Source organism: Chinchilla lanigera, unplaced genomic scaffold (assembly GCF_000276665.1).
Source record: "Chinchilla lanigera isolate Chin_1 unplaced genomic scaffold, ChiLan1.0 scaffold00013, whole genome shotgun sequence".
NCBI lineage: Eukaryota > Metazoa > Chordata > Mammalia > Rodentia > Chinchillidae > Chinchilla > Chinchilla lanigera.
Window position 1 is genome coordinate 15677455 of NW_004955414.1, and position 23414 is coordinate 15700868.

Consider the following 23414-nt stretch of genomic DNA (forward strand, 5'->3'; position numbering starts at 1 on the left):
CCCCATACACACGCGAGAGATCGGGCACCTCTTTTTCCAAGCGCAAGCCCGTTAGAAAGGAATCCCTTTGTCTCTGCACCTCCCGAGGGGTATAACTCCGGGCGAACCAGGTGTTGGTAAATTTGGGAGAAGCTGGGAAGGGAGTTAATGAGGTGAGAATGAAGAGGGGGGAAAGCCGCAGAAAGCAGCTCGGCGGGCTGTGACCGGGAGGGGCAGCGGTTCATCCGAGGCCCTGGGGCGCCGCCTGGCGGCCCCAGGCGACATCTCACAGACCGACCTCTCGCCGGCGTGGGGCGACTGTTCTTCCGCGGTGTAAAAAGCCTTGCCACCCCATTTCTCGTCCTCCCCTTCCCAGACTGAAAACCCAATGCCCAGACAAGCCCCCATGTCCTGTCTGATCTCGCCGGACATCCGTAGACTTTAGAACAGAACCGCAAGCTCGGATCTGCACTTCCTTAGCTGAACAACCCATTTGACATCTCTAGGCCTCGGTTTCCTCAGAGTAAGATAGGGACTGGGATGGTACCTGTCCCAAAGCTGCTGGGAGGAGCAAAGGCGAGATCGTGTTAGGAGAACATGATCTCTTTATAAAAGGTGAAGTGCATCCAAATCACCCCTGTTTCCCCATTTTACAGAAGGGGGAAACTGAGGCCCAGCGGGGCAGGAGAACTGGTAAGGACATAATAGCTAATAATATTGAGGGGAAGAGAACCCAGATCCCAGGCCAGAGGGCCAGAACTCTTTACTCCTTTCCGTCCGTCGGTTGGTGTCTGTGTGTCTGTCCGTTTCCCCCTTGGCCGCACCTAATTCGAGCCAGACGCTGCTGTCCCGGGTGACGCGGGCGGGAGGGGCGCGCGCCGAGCTCTAGGCCTCCCCGGGCGACCCCTCCTTTGTAATTTGAATAAGACGCCTCCCGCCCGCCCGCGCGCCGCCTGAACGCGCCGCCCCGCTCTCCCCACTGCAGGCGGCGTGCGCGCAGGACCAGCCGCGGTGGCCGAGCAGGCGGCGAGACTTCGGCGCTGCTCCTGCTGGGTGCGACCCCAGGGCGCACCCGCCGCGCAACGATGAGGGCGCGGCCGCAGGTCTGCGAGGCGCTGCTCCTCGCCCTGGCGCTCCAGACCGGCGTGTGCTACGGCATCAAGTGGCTGTAAGTAGGGGCCCTGCGTCCACTGACGGGCCGGGGCGGGCGGCGGGGCGCTGCGGAGGGCGTTAAGGAGTCCTCGTGGGTTGGGCGAGCGGGCCCAGCCCCGAAATCCTAAGCTGACTTGGGGGGTTTGGGAAAGTCATCCCTAAGCCTCACTTTCTGCCTGTGTGAAATGCCCTCCTTACCTCCTGAGGGCTTGCGAACTGGGGCGAGGGAATTGCTGCGTCCTGGACAGGAGGTGCCGCGGCCCCCCGCAGGGCAGCTCTAAAAAGACAACCTTGTCCAGGGGCGCAGTCAGGAGGGTCTGGTCTGGGCGCAGGGGGCCAGCTCAGGATCGTTTCTGCTCAGCCTCCTCCTCCCTAGCTGGAGGTCTGGCAATCAGTCTTGATCCCCGCACCTGGGTGACCTTGGGGAGTGTCAGGGCTTCCTAGAGCCTCAGGTTACTCCTCTGTCAAAAGAGAGTAATCTCCAGGTTCATCGGAGCCCTGTAGAAGAGGCTCCCGAGAGACACCCTCAGCTATCAGGTGTGGACACTTATTCCTGTAGGCACGCATGGTCCCTGCGAGATCGGGGGAGAGCCTCCTGTCTGCAGAGGTGCCCGCTGTCCGGCTGTGCAGGAGGGAGGAGTGACACCCAGCCCTTCCTGGAGGAGCCGCCCTGGGCTGAGAGAGATAAGCCCTGGCTGTAAATAACTTCACAAATGTCCAAGTGCCCAGGAGAGCCCCGTGCCCGTGTGGGGGCTCAGAGACAGGAGACAGCCGAGGGGGGGTCCACACACTGGGACTCTGGATTTTCCAGGGTTTGCCCTGGCAGCTTGGAGTTGGAGGGAGCTGGTCGGGGGAGCGCTAGGGAGGAGGCCCTGCTGTTGGAAGAGCAAAGGCCCAGGGTTGGGAAGTCCAGGACAGGACACAGGACTGGAGCTGGTGCAGGGGCAGGGAGCAAGCCGATAAAACAGCAGGGGACAGATTATGGGGGCTGGGGAGGGGCCTTCGGAGGCTTAGCTGAAAGACTGGGCGATAGCAGCTGGGCCACCAGCAAACATTCTCGAGGTCACTGGCCCTGCCCCTTCTGGGCCAAGTTATCGATTAATTGATGACTCAAGCCCAGTGGAACCCCATTTTCTTGTGCTTCTGGTTTGCAAGGAGAAGCCTAGCCCAGTGGTCTGTGGCATGGGATCCTCCCAGGTGTCCCTCACGAGCGTTTTGAGATGTCACCACCTTCCTCCTCCTGCGCAGCACCCAGTGCTCTTCCTGCCGGCAGAACCCGGGGTCAGTGAGGGAAGCCCCTGTCAGCCACCACTCCCATTTGGAAAGGATTTACAGAAAGGCACAAGGAGGGGCTGGGGATTTAGCTCAGCGGCAAAGCGCCTGCCTGGCAAGCGCAAGGTCGTGAGTTCGGTTCCGGTACCGGAGAAAAAAACCAAAAAAAAAAGAAAGGCACAAGGAGTGCCAGAGGATGGGAACTGGGCTTGAGTGACACTGGGTGCTCACAGCCTCAGGGGGATGCAGCTGTCATCCCTGTCCCACACTGGGGGTCCTGAGGCCCTGAGGAGTGTGTGACCCATAGCCGCTCCCAAGGTGGCATGTACCGGGTCGGTTGCTGGCTGAGCTCAACACCAGGTTATCCCCACCCCACAGCCGACGGAAGAATGCCTACTCAGCATCTCCCAGCCACTTGGGGAGATGGAGGTCTGAGAGAGGGGGCAGCTACTTTCACCCAAGGGAGGCGACTGCAGCTGGGCTTAGAAGGACAGGGAGTGTCGTGACAGGCAGAGACGGAATGAAAGCGGGCAGGAGGAGCAGCATGGGCAGATGGTGGAGGCAGGGCCGCCCTGCGGGGAAGCTTGTAGAGACCAGGAGCCACAGGCACCTGCTAACAAGTGCCCATACGTGGCTCCAAGAGCCGTCATCATTGAATTTGTTACTGTGCTTGTGTGGTAGGTGATAGTTTTGTCATTACCACTTTATAAGTGAGGAAATTAAGGTGCAGAGATGGTAAATGATTCCCCAAGGTCTCAAAGCTCATTCATGGTGACTGTAGGATCAGAAACCAGGCTGATGGGCTCCAGGGGCCAAATCTCTTGATAATCACTAAGCTCTCGATGGAGAGGGGAAGTGGGAGAAGGGGTGGAGTTTAAGAATAAGTTACACATATGCACATAGACACACACATTCACACATAGATATGTCCACGCGTGCGTGCGCGTGCGCGAGCGCACACACACACGGTCTTGCTGCCTGCTATGCACAGTTCTAAATACCTGATGTGTATGGTTTCATTTAAATTTCCCTGTCACCCTGTGCCATGGCTTCTGCCACTGTCTAACTCATACAGAAGAGGAAATAGAGGCAGCACTTGGGAGGCTGAGGCAGGAGGATCACTGCGAGTTTGAGACCAACCTGGGCTACAAAGTGAGCTCAAGGCCAGCCTGAACTGCATAGTGAGACCCTGTCTCAAAAAACAAGACAAAAAACCCAACAGGTTGTGGCACCCAGTGGGTAATAGAGGCAAGTTTTGAGTTGGGCAATCTGACTGTTGGTCACAGGAAGCCTCTGGCCAATTGGACAGAGGGGATGGGAGGGTGGCAACCCACTGTGAAGGATCAGCTGTCCTGGGCAGGCCCTGGGCTTTGGAAAGTGACCTGGAGATGAAAGGGTGGCTAAGCGACCTGGGATTCCCACCTGTGGGCACCTGGGACAGCCTGAGCACCTGGGATAGGGGTAGGATCAGGGTTGGGACCTGCCCACCCATGGGAGTACCTGCCTATAAAAACCCCAGAATCCTCCCAAGCCAGGTTCTAGAAAATCCCAGGCCGACAGGTATGGGAGGAGTCTGGGTTGCCCCCTCTCCTGGCTGCTCTGGGTGGGGAGGGTGGTCCCAGCTCCTGTGAGCCATCGCAGCTGCCCTGTGGAGGGCAGGCCCAGGTTGTCTGGGAGGCCCAGGAAGAGTGCCACCACCATGGGCAGGCCCACACCTGCCATTCACAAAGGGGTGCGGCCTCTCAGGAAGTCCCAGAAGAGCTTAGAAGGGACACAGCTGCTGCAAAGTGAGTGGAGCACCAGATAGGGGCCAGAGTCCCAGCCTGAGCTCCTCCCCTGAGGTTTGGCAGTACCTTCTATGCAGGATGGGATCTGCAGCCTCCAGGCCTTTCATGAGCCTCAGTTTCCCCTTTATACAGTGTAGGAAAGGAGCTGGCCTGGTTCCTCTTGGCTCTGAAGCTCTGGGACAGATGCCTGAGAGGGAACAGGAGGACTCTCAGGCCGTGCAACCTGGGAGCTTCTTCCTGAGCCTGGAGTGGCTAGGGAAAGGCGACAGCTCTGAGCCCTGGTTCCTCCATGCAGGGCCTCACCAAGGAACCACGACTTGTAGTAGAGGGCAAGGCTCCCTAAGGCCACCCAGGAGGGGAAATGGAAGCCCAGAGCAGGGCTGAGTTTGCTTGGTCAACCTGGGTCCCAGGTTCCCCTTCTGTCCTCCCTGCGTCCTGGGCACCAGGGTGAGGTGTGATCCAGAATAGCCCGAAGGGCGGTGAGTAAGTGGGGCACAAGTATCCGGTTTAAGGAGCAGGGTCTCCTCAGACTCCACTGCTGTTCTACAACAGGTCAGCATGATCAGTAGAGGCAGAACTGCCAGGCTTCCTGGGCAAGATTTACACCCCTCCTGGGGCCAGCCCATCGCCCTCCCAGGCTTCTCCTCATCCTGGAGGTGTGGCTGTTGATGTCAGGACCTACCCTGCTCCTGACTGTTAACCTCATCCTGTCTCTGTTTGTGAGGGAGGGAGGGGCTGCCAGGCTTCATTCTGGGTGTGCTGGTAGGGACCCTTCCAAGGCCTTGGGACCCCAGCTCTGCCGAGGGTGTCCCAGCTAGTGGACGGGTTGGGTGCCATGCAAATTGAGCAGCTGGACTGCAGAATGAAGCACCTTAAGGCCCTGGTACTTGAAGCCCTTGGCTGAGAACTCATCCTGCCCTGTGCCCAGGATAGAGGGATGCTGTGATGGATGGGATGGGGAAAGGGGCCCATGCTGAAGGTGGCCTTCCCTAGGCCAGGTGCCCAAAAACTGCCCGAGGGCAGGGTTACCGGCAGCTCTGGAAAATGGCTTAGCAGGACACAGCAGGAGCCTTCAGTAGCCTGGCAGGAGATACAAGGCCCTGCAGAAGCCTCAGGGAGGGAAGGACCCCCAGGGGAGGCCTGGAGATGGGCTGGGGGAACAGGAAAGACAGGCAGGGTTGTCCCATGGGTGGAAGGGCCATGAGTGGAAGTAAAGCTATTTGTCCAACTTGTGTTACTGTGAAATATCCTTGTTGGCCAGGTGTGGCATCACACACCTGTGATCCCAGCACTTGGGAGGCTGAGGCAGGAGGATTGTCGCAAGTTTAAGACCAGCCTGGGCTACATAGTGAGTTTAAGACCACCCTGAATTACACAGCAAGACTCTGTTTCACAAAAAGAAAAAAAGGAAAAAGTTGTCCTCACGTGGTAGCCTCACATTAACCATGGACGCTGATTGCTATGGATGGGGAAACTGAGGCTGGGTGAGGGTCAGTGATTTGCCGGGTCACACGGAAGGTGAGTAACTGAGCCAGGTCACCCCGGGGCCAGCCCCAGCTCCTGCAGCCACCCATGCAGAGTCCCTGGCACAGGCCTCGCCTGTGAACTCTGTTCCCTGCTGTCCTTTCTTCCACCCGCTCCCCCACGCCCCCTCCCCTAGATAAACCAGAATGTTTCCAATTAGGAGTCTGCCAGCGAGGCAAGCCTGGGGAGATGTCCATACAGTGACTTCCTTGCCTGCTGCCTTAATCCTTGATTGCCTCCCCAAGGGGGATTTAGTTAGAAACGGTCATTACCACTAATTACCAGATGACCGCTGGGCCCTCCTGGGCAGAGGAGTCGCCGCCTTGGCCTGGGGCTCCTGCGAGCGGGTCTCCCCCACATATGGGGGCTGGCTGCTCCCATCCAGCCACGCTGGCATGCATGTCCCACCCGCAGTTCCCTCAGCCCCCAAGGCAGGTCCCTGGGGCCCTTGGATGGCTGCACACGCACCTTCAGGTGTCTGCAGAACAGCTTCCCACGCATCCTCTGGGGGGTCTGAGCCTCATCTGGGAGGCCCCGGATAGCTTGCTGGGGAGGTTGCTGCCTGCTGAGCCCTAGAGGGGCTCCAGGGTTCCCAGCCAGTGAGAGCCAGGCACCAGCACCTCACGGCTCCCATCCCCAAGAGCTGCAGCACGCAGCCTTTGGGTACCGCCTGCCCTGCTCTCCCCAGGAAAAGCTTTGTCCCCATCACTTCATGCCTAAGGCAGGAGCCTAGGTTAAATCCCCAGAAGGCAGTGGTGGGGTGCGCCATGGGGCCAGATGTTGGATTTCCTGTTGCTCCTGTAATCTTTCCCATTTGAAACTGAAAAAACTGGCTCAAAGTGGAGGGAGGAAGCTGGCGAAGGCAAAGAGGAGAGTGGGAGCCGGGCAGGCCCACGTGGATAGCCCCGGGCAGCACAGGCCATCCAAGAGAGGCTGGAGGCACTGACAGCCGGCTGGGGAGGGAAGCTTGGGTAGCTGGGGGTGCTGGGCAGTGTCCTCACGATCCCCTGAAGCGGGAAATGAGAGGCTGTGAGCCCCGAGAAGTGCTGTGCGCATGTGGGGCACGGCCCTGCGGACAGAGGTGGGGGGCTGTTAACCACCTGGGACCCCACGGAGGTGATGACATTTGCCTCTGTGTGGTCAAAGCCCACCCAGTCAGGGCTCCCTGAAGCAGACAGCAGGCTCCCCTAGAAAGTGAGGTCAGGAAGCCATGTCTGAGGCCGCTCTGTGGCATCCAGACACACCCAGCATGTCCCTGCTCCTGCCTCTGAGGGTGGGGACAGGCCAGGGGCCACAGTGAAGGGATACTGCCCAGGCCACCCACAGTCGGTCTCAGACAGGCGGTTACAGCACCCTAACCGCAGGCACCAGGCCAGGCCTGCTTGCCCTCAGCCTGCTTTCTGGGTCTGCATGGCAGGGAGTGAGAGGAGACCTACTGAGTATTTAATGTGTACATATCATCTCACTCAGGGCTCGCCTGCATTTTGTAATAGATGCTCAGAGAGAAGCAGCAGCTTCCCTGAGACTGCATAGCGCACCAAGGGCAGAGCTTGTGCTAGAACCCAGGTCTGCTCACTTCCTCACAGCCAGGAATCACCCAACAATGATCTGGGGAGCCCCAAGTCTGAGTATTCCAAATACCATGATGCATCATCTCATTTAAGTCTCTCCGTAACCTTTTGAAGCAGAGATGATCACTGTTAACAGCTGAGAATTATGAGGCTCAGAGAAGCTGGATAATTTACCCAGATCTCACAAATGGTGCCCCAAGCTTGTTCTCTTTCCTGGGCCAGCCAGGAGCTGGAAGAGCTGGGTCGTTGCCTTCTAGCTGTTGATAGGTTGATCCAGCCATTAGTCTTGGGGATCCTGGGGGATCTATGCCATGTTCATTACCAAAGGAGTCGGGAAGATTCGGTGCTTAGTGAACGTTTCTCCCACAGGTAGATGAAGTTCGCTTATTTATTCCAGTACAGGAGCAGGGGGAAAGGCAGAAGGAGAAGTTCGGGCGAAGGCACAGTGGTGGGACATTCCCTGTCTCACTGGATCCCTTCTTGGGAAATACAGGTTACAGGTACAGACACGAAGGCCAGGGGACCAGTGAATTATCTAAGGTCACACAGCAAGCTAATAGCAAAATCTGGACTAGAAACAAAACTTTTTAAGTTTTGATCATCACAAAATCTACTGCCCTTCAGTCCTTCCGTGGCAGTTCTTTGCTTGGATGGGGACTTCACAACATAATGCCTGGGTTTAGCAACTAAATGAAACAAGGATGGAAAGTTCCTCAGTCATGTTGTGCATATAGGAAGGGCTTGATTCACAGTGTGTACAATTATTATGATCGTAAGAATCAACCAGTTAACTTAGTTTCTGGCACATAGCTGCACCGTGCTGAATAAATGTTGAAGAGTAATAATTTGCAGCTGTGGTGGACGAGAGTGCTGTGTGAGCTGCAAAACTGTTTGCTGTGAGTGCAGTCATACAGCTTAGGGAGGACGGGTGTTGTGAACCTATGTTATGGTTAGGGCCCAGAGAGGGACAGTGATGTGCCTAAGGTCACACCTGAGTTGCAGTGCACTTTTCTTCCTGGCTGGCTCTTCCAAGAAAGGCACCAGAGTCCATCAAGGGAAAATCCAGGGTGGCATGGATGGTGGAGGCACTGTGGCAGCTCATGGCCCAGTCTTTCTTCTGTTGCTTATTTTCGGTGGTGTGCAGGGCACTGTCCAAGACGCCAGCGGCCCTGGCACTGAACCAGACGCAGCACTGCAAGCAGCTGGAGGGCCTAGTGTCAGCGCAGGTGCAGCTGTGCCGCAGCAACCTGGAGCTCATGCACACCATCGTGCACGCCGCCCGAGAGGTCATGAAGGCCTGCCGCAGGGCCTTTGCTGACATGCGCTGGAACTGCTCCTCCATCGAACTCGCCCCCAACTACCTGCTTGACCTGGAGAGAGGTAGGGGGCTGTGGGCCTACTGAACATGTGTGGGTGTGGGGGAAGGAACTCCGGCACACATCTGTGTGTTTGGATAGGTGGATGAACTCATGGATGGATAGATGGATTCATGGGCCTGTGGATACAGGCAGGCATGACCGGCTGGATGTGTGGGCGGATGTGTCCTTCATAGATACGGGTATTCAGGCATGAATTAGTGAAGGCAGAAGCATGGATGAGTGAATCTATCAGCACAGGGCAGCCTGAGCCCTAATTCACTCTTGAGTGAAGGACCCAAGAGGCTTGCAGCAAGCCGGAGGTCATTGCTTACTTTCAGAGGAGAAGGTGCAGATGAAGCCCACCCTTTAGCCCGCAGGTGCACCCCAGGCCATCCCAGACCAGACTGATGGAAACTGCTGTGCCATTCACAAAATGGTTAGGGACAGAACAGCTGTGAGACAGACTTCCTGGAGGAGATGGGGCAGGGGACCCGGGGACAATAGAGAGACTTTTGACAGGCAGAAGCACCCTGATGGCTCCCATCTGACCCCTGCGAGGTAATAACTTCTCTCGTGGATCCTGAACAGTGACAGCTAATGTCTGTGCAGCATTTGGCAAAGTTCCCTCCCTTCCTGAATTATTTAAATACCAGAGTGAGCCTGCGAGGTAGGTATTATCTCATGCTCTGCAGCTAAGGAGACCGAGGCTCCAGAAGGGGAAGCAACTTCTAGTTAAGAGATGGAAACAGGACAGCCCCAGTGAGGCATGCTGGCTCCCTGTTGGCTTCCTGAGGCCACTGTCACAGTGTGCCACAAACAAGCTGGCTTGAAACCACAGAAATGTACTGTCGCCCTTTCTGGAAGTCTGCAGTCAAGGTGGCAGCAGGGTCATGCTCCCTCCTTCCTTGCATGCTCCTAGCTGCTGGTGGTTGCAGGCAGCTCTGGGTGTCACCTGACTTGCAGCTGCAGCACCTCATTCTCTGCCTGGGTCATCACAGCAGGGCCATCTGCTGTCTTCTCAAGCCCTCTTCCACAGCGTGCAGGGGCTGTGGGCAGCAGAGTCTTAGAGTAAGGAGTCATCTCTGGCCGTTCTCCTTCCTCGCACGTCTGTGTCCAAACTTCCCTCTTCTAAGCTGGCCACTGGCTCAGGATACCCCACCCGCCCCTCCATTCGGGATGACCTTATCTTGCTCCATAGCAGCTCCAAAGATCCTATTTCTAAATAAGGTCATGCTCACAGGTACCCCGAGGCAGGACTTGGAAATATCTTTTGGGAGAACACAATTCAACCCACAACAGGCCCTCTGCACACTCGGCTGTCTCATCAGGTCATGAGTTCTTGGTGGCACTCAGGGCCTGAGTCTTCACTTCTGTCAAGAGCCGCTCATACTAGTTCGGGGCAAGCAGAGACCAGAGCAGAGTGCTACAAGCACAACCGGGAGTGTGGGGCTGAGAGTCAGTGTACTGGTTAGCTGATGTACTTGTGGGAGAAGAAGGGGAAAAGAAATGACAGATTAACAGCCCTAATGCAGCCCTCCTCCTGTACCACCCTCATGACAGCCCCCGGCCCCTGCCTGAGCCCACGGGCGGGTGGGGAGGAGGACCCTCAGACCTGGGCCAGGTCCTATCCTGGGATCAGCTCACCCCTGCTGACCACGACCTCTGGCCCCATAGGGACCCGGGAGTCAGCCTTCGTGTATGCGCTGTCGGCTGCCACCATCAGCCATGCCATCGCCCGGGCCTGCACCTCTGGCGACCTGCCCGGCTGCTCCTGCGGCCCTGTGCCAGGTGAGCCACCCGGGCCCGGGAACCGCTGGGGAGGATGTGCGGACAACCTCAGCTACGGGCTCCTCATGGGGGCCAAGTTTTCCGATGCTCCTATGAAGGTGAAAAAAACAGGATCCCAAGCCAATAAGCTGATGCGTCTGCACAACAGTGAAGTGGGGAGACAGGTAACCACCCCCCCACCCGCCCTGATGGTGTGCCTGTGCCATTAGCTGGAAAGGGCTGGCAGTGTCCCCAGCAGAGGGGTGGGGGCGGGCCTTCGTCACCTGCAACCTCCTCAGCTCTGCCTCTCCAGCACTTGGGGCTTGCCTGGCCCTCCTCCCCAGGGGCTCCCCCAGGATTTGGTGGTTGGGGCACAAGGACTACTGAATGAGGAGACGGGACCTCAAACCCCACCGATGATGCTGAGCAGGTCACCTCCTGTCCGGCCTCAGTTGTTCCCATTGTAAAATGGGAATGGGGGGTTCAGTTCTATCCGACGTGGTCCTCACCCCTTCCTCCAGGGCATGGAGGGGTGTGAGGGCCATGGAGCCTTATACCAAGGAATCATCTTAGACTTAGTGAGGAGTCCCCAAGCCCAGCCTGGCCTCCAAAATGCGGTTACCCCGTCTACCTTTGTCAATGGTTCATGAATTCCTCACAAGGTGAGGGAGGGCAAAGGTGAATGGGCAGATGTTTGTTTCAGTTTTTAAAATGAAAACAAATTTCATACGCACCTGTGGTACAGACGCTGTGCTAGACACTTGAATTTTCTCACCTGTGGTCGGGCAACAACGCCACGCAGGACTGTTGTCCCCTTTTTGCAGACGAGGAAGGCACAGGAAAGCACAGTGTCAGGTATAGACGGCATCTCATGGGCCATAGGTGCCATTTGACAGAGGCACCAGGGAGTAGAAAGCTTAGGTGGCCCAGCCAAGGACAAAGGCCGAGTGGAGCCCAGGTCCGTGGGACTCTGCACCCAGAGGCTTGCTTGTCCTCACCTTCTTTTTCGGTCTCCTTTGCATGAGGCTTCTGGGATGTCTGGGCCACAGGACAGTCTGGGAAACAGAGACCAGATCACACTGTGGGTCCTTCATAGAGCCCGGCCAGGGATTCAGGCTTCCTGCCTCCCTGCCCCGCGTCTCCTGCCCCAGCAGGAGCCTCCAGCCAGCCCCGCACGGGGCCAGCCCTGAGCCTCCTGCAGCCAGGAGCACGGACTGCCCACCCCAGTATGCAGAGAGGGGTCAACCTCAGACGCACCTGGCCTGTTCCGGGGCCATGTGAGGAGGGCTTGCTGTCCCCAGCAGGGTTGTGTGAAGAGTCAGCAAGATCACAAGGGCAGCAGTTTAGCGCTGGCACAGTAGCGCTCCCTACCTTACACCCAGGACCTGAGCCTGGCTCTCGCTTCCCAGGTGACTCCCAGTGGCCATGTTGACTCAGCCCTGTGCCTTCCACAGGCCTTGCTTAGCAAATTCCAGTTTTTACACCCAAATGGACTTCTTCAGTCCCACTTGCTGCCACTGATGAGGAACAAGGAGCCCTAGGACCTTAACCAGCTCCCTCGCTAACTCACTAACTGAATAGTTTGGAACAAGTCCATGCCCGCTCCGTGCTTCAGTTTCCCCATGCAGAAAGTGAGCTCTGATGACCTGGGACCTTTGTAACTTTCTGTACAGGGCAGGCAGGAGGGCAGACAGGACAGGCCTGGGCAGGGGCTGTAAGTCCTGTGCAAAAAAAGAGTTTAAAAGGTTAGACAGAGAGGCCCTCAAAAGGGATCTGACTCTTGCTCCTCTTGCTCACCTGGGGAAACTGAGGCCCGGGGAAGATGGTGAGACGAAATCATTTTTTTTTTTGTTTTGTTTTTGTTTTTTTTTGTTTTTCTCTGGTACCGGGAACCGAACTCATGACCTTGCGCTTGCCAGGCAGGCGCTTTTGCCGCTGAGCTAAATCCCCAGCCCCGAGACGAAATCATTTTTGAAGCCAAGGCCAGAGTCTACCCAAGGCCCTAGGCCCAAGCCTCCGCCTCTTTATCATAGTTGATGAACTGATTTTGCAGAACCAATATCGGTTTAGCTTTGTAGCTCACCACACCTTTTCATGGGTGTCGACTCATTCATCCTAACCGAGGGATGATGTGCAAGGCAGGAATGATACGCAAGGCAGGAGTCATGTGCCCACACTGCACCCTGAACACAGTGGCCCTGCATGGTGATATGCTTGCAAAGGGCTGCCGGGCAGGGGCCCTGGTAGTGCAGGGGAAAGGCCAACTGGGGCGGACAGGAGGAGGGGCCCCTGACACTCACCCTCCCTTCCTCCTCACTCCTCCCCAGCTCCCTTTCTTCCTTCCCTTCTTTGGTCCCCACTTTTCCAACAAGCCTCTAGTGAGCTCAAGTTGTTTTGTCTTTGTTTTGTTTTGAGACAGGATCTCAGTATGTAGGCCGGGCTGGCCTTGAATTCACAATCCTCCTGCCTCAACCTCCTAAGTGCTGAGATGACAGGCATGCACCGCCACATCCAGCTAGTCAGCCCCAGTTTTGTGGGAAAGAAAAGACACAGATGATTAAAAGCCACAGCTTTTGAAATCACCCTCAGGCCTGGGTTCAGTTTCCAACTCCTCCGTTTTCTAGCTGAGCAACATTGAACATGGGACTTAGCCCCTCTGAGCCTTCGTTTCTTTTTGAAACAGGGGAAAGAACGATCCCTCCTGGCAGGGCTGTGTGATGACTAACCCTGTTGTGTGTAGAGCACTTGGTATACAGAGAGTGCTTGATAAGTGGCATCCATCATCCCTGCAAATGCCCCTCTCTCGCTGCCCCTCTCAGCTGCACCCAGGTTGGAGCATGGCCCACTCAACCTCCCAGCTTTTGAGCTAAACACTTGATCCCTTGAGGCCCAAGTGGGCAGTGAGTTGCTGAGAGTACCCAGTCAGGCAATGGGGGCCCAGGGTCCTGGGGCAGGCGGGGAGGGAGCTCTGGCTGCCCTGCCCAACACCCCTCACTGTCTGCAGGCTCTGCGTGCCTCTCTGGAAGTGAAGTGTAAGTGCCATGGGGTGTCGGGCTCCTGCTCCATACGCACCTGCTGGAAGGGGCTGCCGGAGCTCCGGGATGTGGCTGCCGACCTCAAGACCCGATACCTGTCAGCCACCAAGGTTGTGCACCGGCCCATGGGCACTCGCAAGCATCTGGTGCCCAAGGACCTGGATATCCGGCCTGTGAAGGACTCCGAACTCGTCTATCTGCAGAGCTCACCCGATTTCTGCATGAAGAATGAGAAGGTGGGATCCCATGGGACACAAGACAGGTAAGGTCCTGCACGCCCCCAAGAGACACTGTCCCAGGTCAGGGCCGGGCACACAGTGGGGACTCGAGCTACGTGGAGGGGGGTGGCCCCAGGAAAGCTGCAGGGCACACCTGCAGAAGTCCTGGTAGTGCACCTCTTCCTGGCAAGGGTCCCAGGGATGGAAGCTGTAGGAGACCCTGCCCCACCTCCCCGCCGTGGGGAGAGGCAGTGACTGTATCAGGAGACAGAAGGGGAGGCTTCTGAACCAACATAACACGGAGGCTCAGCAAGTGTTTGTCAAATGAACAGACAAAGGATAAATGTCCTCTGCTCGTGGGACAAAAGAGGAACTGAGAAGCACAGGGAAGGTGGAGGCTGCAACCACAGTAGGACCACCCAGGAAGCCTGCAGAGGCAAAAGGAGCAAGAGCTGCTGCCTTCTGTACAGAAACTTGCACTTGCATCCCCTGACATGAGCAAGTGCTCCTCCCAGTCCCCGGGTCCTCATGTGCCCCCAGGACCACCTGGCCTCCAGTTTCAGAGCCTGGGCTGGGCTCCCCATAGATGGCCCCATCCCGACCCAGGGCAGGAGAGAAGGGGGCTGGTGGTGGCTGTAGACCTACTGCGTGCTGGGTGGGGTAGGTGAGCATCCTCCGGAAGAAGCCAGTCCTGAACCACTAGAACGGAGAGCTGTGTGACTAGAAGTGGCTGGGACGCCCTCCTGGGCCATGCCCCAGGCACAGGACATGCACTCATATGAAGAAGGCCCCGAGGAAGCCGCAGTAAAGATCTGATTAAGCCTGTATTTCCCAGAGGTGCTGGCCAGGGAACTCTTTTATTAAGGAGCCCCTAATAGCATTCCACAAAAGTGGTGTGCGGCGGGGCTAGAGGAATATTGAACGGGGAGCGGGTGTCTGGGAACAAGTCTGGCACATAGTTGGTGCTCAGCCAGCATCTGCTTCCTCCGCAGCCCACGTTCCTGTCTCCAGGAGGCGAGGGCGGGTTTGGGGGCTCCATCCCCACAGCCAGGGCAGCGGGCTCTGTAAGGAGGCCCAGCTCCCATCTGGAGACCAGATTGAGGGGGTCGGGGAAAGAGGATGGAATGGGTCAGGCTAGGGAGACAAGAAAGAGCGAGATCTGGGTAGGAGCAGCAGGGTGGAGATGCAGAGAGACCTCAAGTGCTCAAGCTATGACAGAGGAAAGGAAGCCCAGGGATCAGGGCCGCCCAGAAGGCCCTGCCCCAGCCTGGGCATCCAGGAAGGCTTCCTGGAAGAGGAAGTGTGGCTGCTTGGTTATAGATGGGGCATGCAGCGGTTTGGAGCTGAGTGGGTCTGGTTACCAGCTCAACCATGTGCACAGGTGGCACCACTCCAGACGCTGCCCCTCCCTGGGGAAACTGAGGCCACATAAGCCCCAGCCCCCTTGTCGCGTTTCTCCTAGAGGCTCCTGGAAGCTATCTTCCCTCCCTCCCTGGCCTGTGCCTCTACTTCCCAGACATCCCAGTAGCCTGGCCCGGCCCATGGCCCCGTGTTCCCCAAGTACCACCTCAGCCTAGTCTGGCTCTGATGCTGGAAGCCAGGGTTCAGATATTGTACGCGGAGGGTCAAGAGGTAGAAAAGGCCCCCGGCCCGCTTCCTGCCCCTTGGGGTGGTATGGTCAGCCAGAGGCCCAAGGTGGGCTTCCAGGGACTTGTGGTGTTGAATGGCTAAACAAGTTCCAGAAAAGCGACTTAAGTCGCACAGCCAGTAAAAGGCAGAGCTGGGGTTGGAACCCAGGTCTGGCGCTAGGGTGTGTGTTCTTCCTGGTGTTCCTCTTGCTTACAGCCCGTTTGTAGGTTACCTGTGACTCTCTCTCCAACAGTTCCTCTCCCCTCACCCAGGGCCTCACCCAGCCTCTTCCTAGCCTCTGCCTCTCACTCTTCTTATACCAGGTCCTTAGCCTTCACTCGGGCTCTTCCCCCCACCCCCCACACACTTCCCCTTCTCTGCCCTGAGACGTCTGCTCATGTGTGGCCTGGCCTGGACCACTCCTCTTCCAGGTAGCCTTCCTGAGCGTTCGCAGCGTCAGCCTGTGTGACTTGGGCGCGTCCCGTCTCCACTCTCTGCCTTAATTTCCCCATCAGTAAGGACGAGGATTGGACTCAATTCGGACCTTCTGGGTGCCTGTGTCCACATGGCTGTGGGGTCCTTTTGTCCCTGCCTGGTCCCCCCAGACCCCTGCCGCCAACAACATGTTCTGTGTGGCTCAGGGCAGGCGTGCAGTGGCCGTGGTGCCAGCATAGTGGAAGCCCTGTTTGCCCAGGGATCCATGGGCATGAGTGGCCTCTACCCTTGGCTGAGCCTGTTTCATCAGGTAATGGCGCAGTGGTGCCACCCAGTCAGGGGCCCTGCATAGCTCCAAGGACATAAAGTCCTGAAGGGACACACCCAAACCTACAAGAGCCATGGCAGGCAGGCCCCTCCTCCCACCAGCAGTGTCCAAGCTCACTTTGCTTCAAGTTCACTGCCATCTCTAGTGTTCAGAAATTTTCCTGGGACTCTAAAAGTGAACCTCACATCTGTTGTAGTATAAGTAAAGATGAAATAAGAAGGCAGGATGATTAGACAGACTGAAGGGCCTTCCAGTAGTTAGAAGAAATGGAAACAAGACACCTCTAGAAACAGAACTGCTGAAGCATTTCGTTAACAGCTTATTGGAAACAGGGAGAAGGCAGAAGTACCCTTAGGGAAGAGGGATACTTAGAATTCCCGAGCTCAGGCCTTCCTCCTGGAGTCTGGGTCCCTGGGAAAGCTGTGCGCTGCTGGGCTGGGAGTCCCAGCACTCACTGTCCTCCGTTCTCCACCCTCCAGGCAGTGCAACAAGACCTCCAATGGCAGTGACAGCTGCGACCTCATGTGCTGCGGGCGTGGCTACAACCCCTATACAGACCGCGTGGTGGAGCGGTGCCACTGCAAGTACCACTGGTGCTGCTATGTCACCTGCCGCAGGTGTGAGCGCATGGTGGAGCGCTACGTCTGCAAGTGAGGGCGCGACCTCCGCCACACAGGGGTGCGGCAGCGGTGGGGCCTGCAGATGCCCCGTGGACCTTTCCTTGCGAATTCCTGATGCCGGGCGTGTGTGGCAGGCAGCATGGGCTATGCCCCCTTGGAAGCCATCAGGGACAGAAGGCCTGGTCACCCTGGAAGGAGAGCCTGACATCAAAAGAAGCCGACAAGATTAAAAATAACCTAGCAGCTCAGGCAGTGCCCAGGCGCCGCCTTCCAGGCTGGTCCAAGGAGCCAGGGGCAAGGAATTGCGAGACTGTACGGACCTGACCTTTCAGGGCCAGGAGACCGGCCTTCAGGAATGCTCTGCGGGGCTCTCGGCCCGCCACATGGAACCACTAGCTTGGGTTGTAAATGTTTTTTGATTTTCGTTTTTGTTTTTTGATGTTTTTTTCATTTTTTCCTTTGGGGTGTGGGAGCTACAGAAATATTTATAAAACATAGCTTTTTCTTTGGGGTGTTTTACCTCAGTTCCTCTTTATATATTTTATATATAAATGTATATATATATAATGATCTATATTTTAAACAGGCTTTTTAAACAGCTGTATGAAATAAATGCTGAATGACCCCTAGCCTGCCCTGCAGTTTCTGACCTCCTCAAGTGCACTGGGCAGATCCCGGGGCTGGCGGGCAGACTCTCCGGTTTCCAGGCAGGCGGCTTCCCACTGATGTCCCTCCTCTCCCTCGTTCCCCATACCCAGCCCTGGCCCTAGTTTCCCTTGGTCAAGGGCGAGGACAGACGTCTTGAAACATAAACCCAGCTGGCAGTATCTCTTTTCCTCCGGGAAACAGGCACACAGTGCAGCCGGGCCTTGTGATCAGACCCGCTAAGACAGCTGCAGGAGCAAACCCGCCCCAGGGAGCTGGGGGCCTGGGGGACATGGTGGCAGACCCAGGCTACAGCTACCTCTGGCGGGTTTTCTATGCAACCTTGGGCAAGCCTTCCCGCCTCAGTTTCCCCATATGTAAAGCAGGGCTGGTGGTGACCAAGTTTGGAGGCTGGGAAAGGCTGCACCCTCGTCATGCCCAGACCGTGCTGGTGGTGGTGGATGTGGTGAGAAGTTGCTGGATTCCGATTCTGTTTTGCAGGTGGAGCCACGAAGATCGGTTTTCTTTTTTCATGTAAGGTGTCAGGCAAAGGAGGCCCAAGAAGGACTGTCCGGGCTGGGGCAGGAGCATTTGGAAGGACGGAGGGGCTGACTGGGAGGCGGTGTGGAGAGAAGACGGGCTCCGATTTGGACTTGTGGGTCACAGTGTCACTTAAGCTCTGAGTGGTTACACTGGGGCCTGGGGTTCTGGGGAGAGCCCAGCGCAGGAGAGATGCGGAGGGAGTGGGTGGGCTCCCTTAAAGGAAAAGGACCAAGGCCTGGGTCTCAGGTGCTTCCACACTGGAGGTGGGAGAGACGCAAAGGAAAAGGAATAAGAGACAGAGGTACCGGGAAGTGGCAGGAGAGCGCGTACAGGGTCCTGACGGGCTCCCGGGGGAGCAGGACTGCCAGAGGCAATGGCTCCAATGTCATTTCCTACAGTACACAGCACCAGACTAAGCCCTGAGCAGCTCAGGGCCTGTCCATGTCAGCAGCCCCAAGGTACAAGAGCTACTAACCACCTATAGCCCACTCTGCCCATGGGGAGACCACCTAAAACAGAGGTTGCTAGAGAATGTTCTAGACGGTTTCTGTGTGTGGCTCCCACACGTGGACACTGAGGGCTGGGCTGGCCCCGCTCAGCTAAAGACGGAGGCTAGGCAGGACTTCATGAGGGAAGCAGGTCGTCCTGGAGGTGGGCTGGCACAGACGAGGCCTGAACCAGTCCCAAGGTGGGGGAGAGGATGGGCTTTTGTGGCCATCCTCCAAGCTGTGCCTAAGAGCAAGCAGTGGGGGCGGCTGAGGCACACAATCACAGGCTGGAAGGAACCTCCAGATAAGTCTTACAGTCTCCTCTAGTCTGGCTTGCAAATGAGGAAATCAGAGGTGGGAAGGGCCTTTCCTGTGGTCACAGAGCTGATAAGGGGCTGGAGTGGGAGCTTTTGAATCTACTAGGGCTGGCCAGCACCTCTGCCTCTGCTACCCCCGGAGTGTGCCTTCTGCTCCAGGCTTCAGGGACCCCACCAGTCCAGTCCCCAGCTCCCTAGCCTGGCACAAAAACACCCCCCCGCACAACTTCATGAGTTCCTTTAGCCCATTTCTTGCACCTCCCCAGGGGTCCCCTCAGCTCCACACACAGCTCCAGCTGGCCTCCAGCCCTGTGACCAGCCGGCTCACCTCTGCCCCTGGGCACAGCCCCGGACATCATTGTCCTTGCTGGAACCCGCCCCCCTTTGCAGCCCTGTCCACAAAGCCCACCCCAGAGCCCCGGGTGGGAGGGATTGCTCCCGCCTCAGGCTCTCCATAGCCTTTTAAACCTTTAAAGTAACCACCATACCACTCTCACTCTCCAGAGGCAATGCCTGCCCTCCTAAACGGCCCAAGTGAACAGCCCCTTCCTCCAGGCAGCCCTTCCTGACCACCCTCAGCCCAGGCCCTGGCCTCTCCTGGTTTCCCATAGTCTCTGTGCTCCCTCTGACCTTGTGCTGATATGGGATGTTATCGAAGCCTGTGCTGGGTCTTGTATCTGCCCCCTCCCCAAGTCTGGGTTCCACAGGGGCTGGGACCAGCCCCCTGCACCTGTTGGGCCCTGGGAGGTGGGTGCAAAACATGCTTCAGGAATATTGAATTTGGGGGTGTCCTTCGCAACCTTCACTAACACAGGCAAATGGGGAAACCAGACCAAAGACCCAGAATGGCTCTCAGAGAGGGCGAACATAATAATGATAAATGTTACCATTTATTATACACCTGTTGTGTATCATTCCAAACACATTGTCCCAAGAACTCTTTGCAGAAGCCTCCCCCCAGGCAGAAGGGAGGAAACCGAGGTTCTGGGGGGAGTAGTGACTTCCACACATCCCCAGGAGGTCTCCCTGCATGGGGCTCTGAGCCCTGGTGTGCTCTTTCTCACACCTCTCTCCAGCGGGCACACACGGGAGTGGTGTGGAAGGCAGAAGACTTTTCCTGGGCCAGGAGGGGCATCCTTGAGACTTGGGACAGGAGACCTGGCTGTCCCTGACTCAGTGGGCCTTGTGGACCTGCTGCTGGCCAGTCCCTAGCTCTGTGACAAAGCCCTGCACCTTTCTGGCTGGCCAGGCGCTGGGCAACTGAGGGCATCCTGTGCTGATCCCTGGGCAGCTCCTCATCCTGACAGATGAAGCTCTAAGGTGGCAGCTGGCCTCACACTCAGATGAGGTGGGGCTGGGTCCCCTCCGGTGTGAGCCACAGCGCCCAGAGGCTCCAGAACCCTAGGGCTCCAGCAGCTTAGAACCCCACGGTCTTGGTACCTGGGAGTTTTTGAGCAAATCCTCAAGCCACGGCACTAGATGCCTGGGGGGTGGGCCTGGGCCAGTGTCCAGCCCAGAAGATTCTGAGGCCTTAGAAGCTGACCTGTGGAGTCAGCACCCTGTCACGACAAGACTCCTCACCTGGGTGCACCCCCTCACCTCCTGCCTAAGGGGCAGGGGTTCCAGACAGGGCTCTGCAAGGCCCCAAGAGCCCTGGAGAGATGGAAACGCCCAGGATGATAGCAGCAGCCACACTGATGCGGCTCTGACCAGCGCGGGGGCTGACCGGAGTCATGGGAGAGACGGGGCCTGAGGAGAGACAAGAAGGCGGCAGAGCGGAAACAGGAACTCTTGAAGAGACAGAGAGATTAGTTTGGTGGGAAAGGAGAGAAGGGTCAGATAAGGCCCCCCCAGGGAGGTGACTCAGGCCAGGGAACCACCAAGGGGGGCCCAAGCCCAGCCCAAGCCCAGCCCTGGTCTGTTGTTCCTGAGGCCACTGAGGCCAGCTGCCAGGGCACCCCGACCAGGCCTCTGGCCTGATGCAGGCCTCAGCCAGGACCCCAGACCTGAGAGAGGCTGGGTCGGGTAGAGAGAGGTCTGGACTAACTCCTGCAGCTTTCCACGCTCTTGCTGTGTGACTGTAGGAAACCATGGACCCTTTCTGGGCTTCTGCAGCCATTGTCTTGTTTAATTCTCACAACTCTCTTGGCCTAAATTTACAGAGCCATTAGTGGCAGAGCCGCAATTCAGACCCCAGACTGCCCGGCTCCAATTCCTGAGCCTGCTCTCAGCCTCCATGACCAGTATCCCAGGGATGAAGGTGGACATAGCCAGCTAAGTGGGGTTGGTGTCACACAGGAGAGAGAGAGTAATTCAGGACTGAGCGGTTCCTGGCATCTGTCGTGGAGACTGGGAAGAGCTGTCCAGGCGGTGAGGGTGGGGGACACCCATCAGGCCCCAGCTCATTCCATGTTTTCCTGCCCCCGCTCCTCAGTAAACTGATCCCCCTCCCCTGGGCACCTCTGAGGCCCCACCTGTGCGAAGGCCCACAGCTCTCAGCACCATAGAAGATTTGGAGGGACACCTGGGTATCAGGAGCAGGCAGTAGAAGGTCAGGAAAACTTCAGGGAAGCGGTACCATTGCTGTGGTCCAGAAAGCTGGGCTGAGCAGGTCTTGCAGAGAAAGAGAGAGAGAGGGAGGCAAAGGGGAGGCTCCGTGTGATCATTGCACGGCCCTGGGTGTGGCCTGATGCAGGACTGTGGGCAGCCAGTGTGGCAGCAAAAGGCAGGGCCTGGCCCCGGGCTGGCACGTTAGAGCAGGGGTGTCTCAGACCACCCCCACTAGGTGCTCCCAGCCAGCTGGACCATCCACCGCCTGCAGAAAGGCTGGCTTCAGGCAGAGCAATTTAACAGACACACATTTAATGGGTCCCCTCGCTCCCATAGACCAAATCAATATCCGCTTGGCTCCCTGGGCCGGTGGCTGCTGAAGACATTCTCCTTATGGGCCCCTTGGTCCCCACGGCCTCACCTGCTGAGACCTGGGGCTGGGGTGGGGCAGGGACTGATGGAGGAGAAGCGAGAGGAGGTAGCAGGTCGGGTCAACCATCCGGGACACCCCCACTTTGGCTGGCAGGGGGAACCAGCGGTCCCCACAGCCACGAGGCTGCCACTTGAGGACAGGGGCTTTTGAGAAATCAGGACATCAGTGGTCCCACACAGGGGCAAAGAGGCAGTTAAAATCCAAGTGTTTATTTTACGTCTCCACTGCCTTTGCATCCATGAAAGTGTGTCTCATTCAGGGGTCCATGGGGAAGGAGACTGCCTGGGCGATGTGGGGGCATCAGGCTGTTAACTCAGATTTGGTGACCTTGAAAGCTCCTTCCAGCTCTACTTGGTTAGAGTGAGTTTTTCTTAGACTTGGAAGCTCCACTCCACAACATCCTAGGATTTCAGGAGCCAGGACTCAAAGGTACAAAGCATCTACTGCTATACAATTTGAAGAATTCAAAGCTGCACACCTTGCTTTTCTCTGCTGGCAGGAAAGGTTCAATCTGTCTTTTCTTGTGCCTCCGTGGCCCTGCCCTCCCCCTCAGCCCTCCCCCACAGCCCTCCCCCACCACCCTCCCCCACGAACTGTCCTCACTCCAGCTGCACCTAACCCATTTGGCCTCGGGGCAGGAAGTGGTTTATTACCGACCCTGGTCCCAGTTAGCTCTGGCATTTTCATGGGCATTTCCAGGCAAAGGGATGGGCAACCAGGGTACCTTGGAGGGTCTGATCCGAGGCCCAGTAATGGGAACTGGATGGTCTCACTTGTGCTTGGTGCTCAGTGCAGAGAGCTCACCGGGGTAGTGGATGGGGCAGAGCCGGCATGCACCACGTGGCCAGGGTTTGAGCCCTGCCATTGCTCGTTACAAGCTGAGCACCCTGGGCACATCAGTGCAGCCAAGACTTTACTTCACTTACGAAATGGGCGAGCACAGGCTGGTCAAATGCATGAGCCCAGCACTGTGCCCAGACAGACAGGCCGCCAGAACGAGCCACTTCTCCATGGCACACACTGTCACCCCCCCGGGAGCACAGGTAAGCCAGCCCCAGCTCTGGGGGACCACGGCCTTGCTGTGGGATGAGGGAGCAGCCGGGAGGCAGGACTGTGTCCTGGGGACGGGAGCAGGCTTTGTTACCAGCCAGGCCTGCCTGGGGCTCCAGGCTCTGCTCTGGCTGGCTGTATGCCTGGGGGAAGGTATTTACCTTTCCAAGTCTCCATGTGTTCATCTGTGAAGCAGGATTAATAACAATGCTCACCTCTCTGGATCGTTGAAAGCCTCCAGCCAGCTGACCCACGTCAAGCACTTGACAGCAGGGAAGGGCTATTCACTGGTAGCTATGTGGTCACTCAGTCTGTCATCAAACCTCCACTGAGCCAGGTGCTAGGATATCAGAGCTGAGATGGACAGGGCTCAAGCCCTGAGCCCCTGTGGCGAAAGAGATTGTAACAGAGAGCTGAGCAAAGTGGGCTGGAGCCTGGGGCCTGGAGGGAGTCCAGACATCTTTAGCACAGAAAGGCCTGTGGGCATGCAGCTGGATCCAGAAGGACAAAGAACAGTGTCCTGGTGGGCTGGAGGATGACACTCAGGCAGAGGACAGTGTGGCCAAGGCTTTCAGGGCTAAGACTCCAGCTACGGGGGACCCCACAGGGGCTCTGTGGAGCTAAGCCAGCTCCACTGTCACACACAACTCTGTCCATAGCTGGCATACAATCTGTTGAGGGGCTGTGCCGAGCTCCCAGGTGGGAACCTAAAG

The 23414-nt window shown here is 57.3% G+C and overlaps 1 protein-coding gene across 3 annotated transcripts in view; it reads left to right on the top strand.

Annotated features, from left to right (window-relative positions):
- Wnt11 (wingless-type MMTV integration site family, member 11) overlaps positions 1-17304 on the top strand; it is a 20281-nt gene extending 2977 nt beyond the window's left edge. For 2 of the 3 annotated variants that reach the window (XM_005379875.2, XM_005379876.2), the window contains exons 2-6: positions 965-1147; positions 8430-8665; positions 10318-10595; positions 13415-13707; positions 16535-17304. In XM_005379875.2, the coding sequence (XP_005379932.1) occupies positions 1065-1147; positions 8430-8665; positions 10318-10595; positions 13415-13707; positions 16535-16709 (1065 nt within the window). In that variant the 5' untranslated portion in view covers positions 965-1064 and the 3' untranslated portion in view covers positions 16710-17304. Of the gene's footprint in view, positions 1-964; positions 1148-8429; positions 8666-10317; positions 10596-13414; positions 13708-16534 lie in introns of those variants that run through there. The other variant, XM_013512079.1, reaches the window with a different exon arrangement.
- Positions 17305-23414: the final 6110 nt, after the last annotated feature.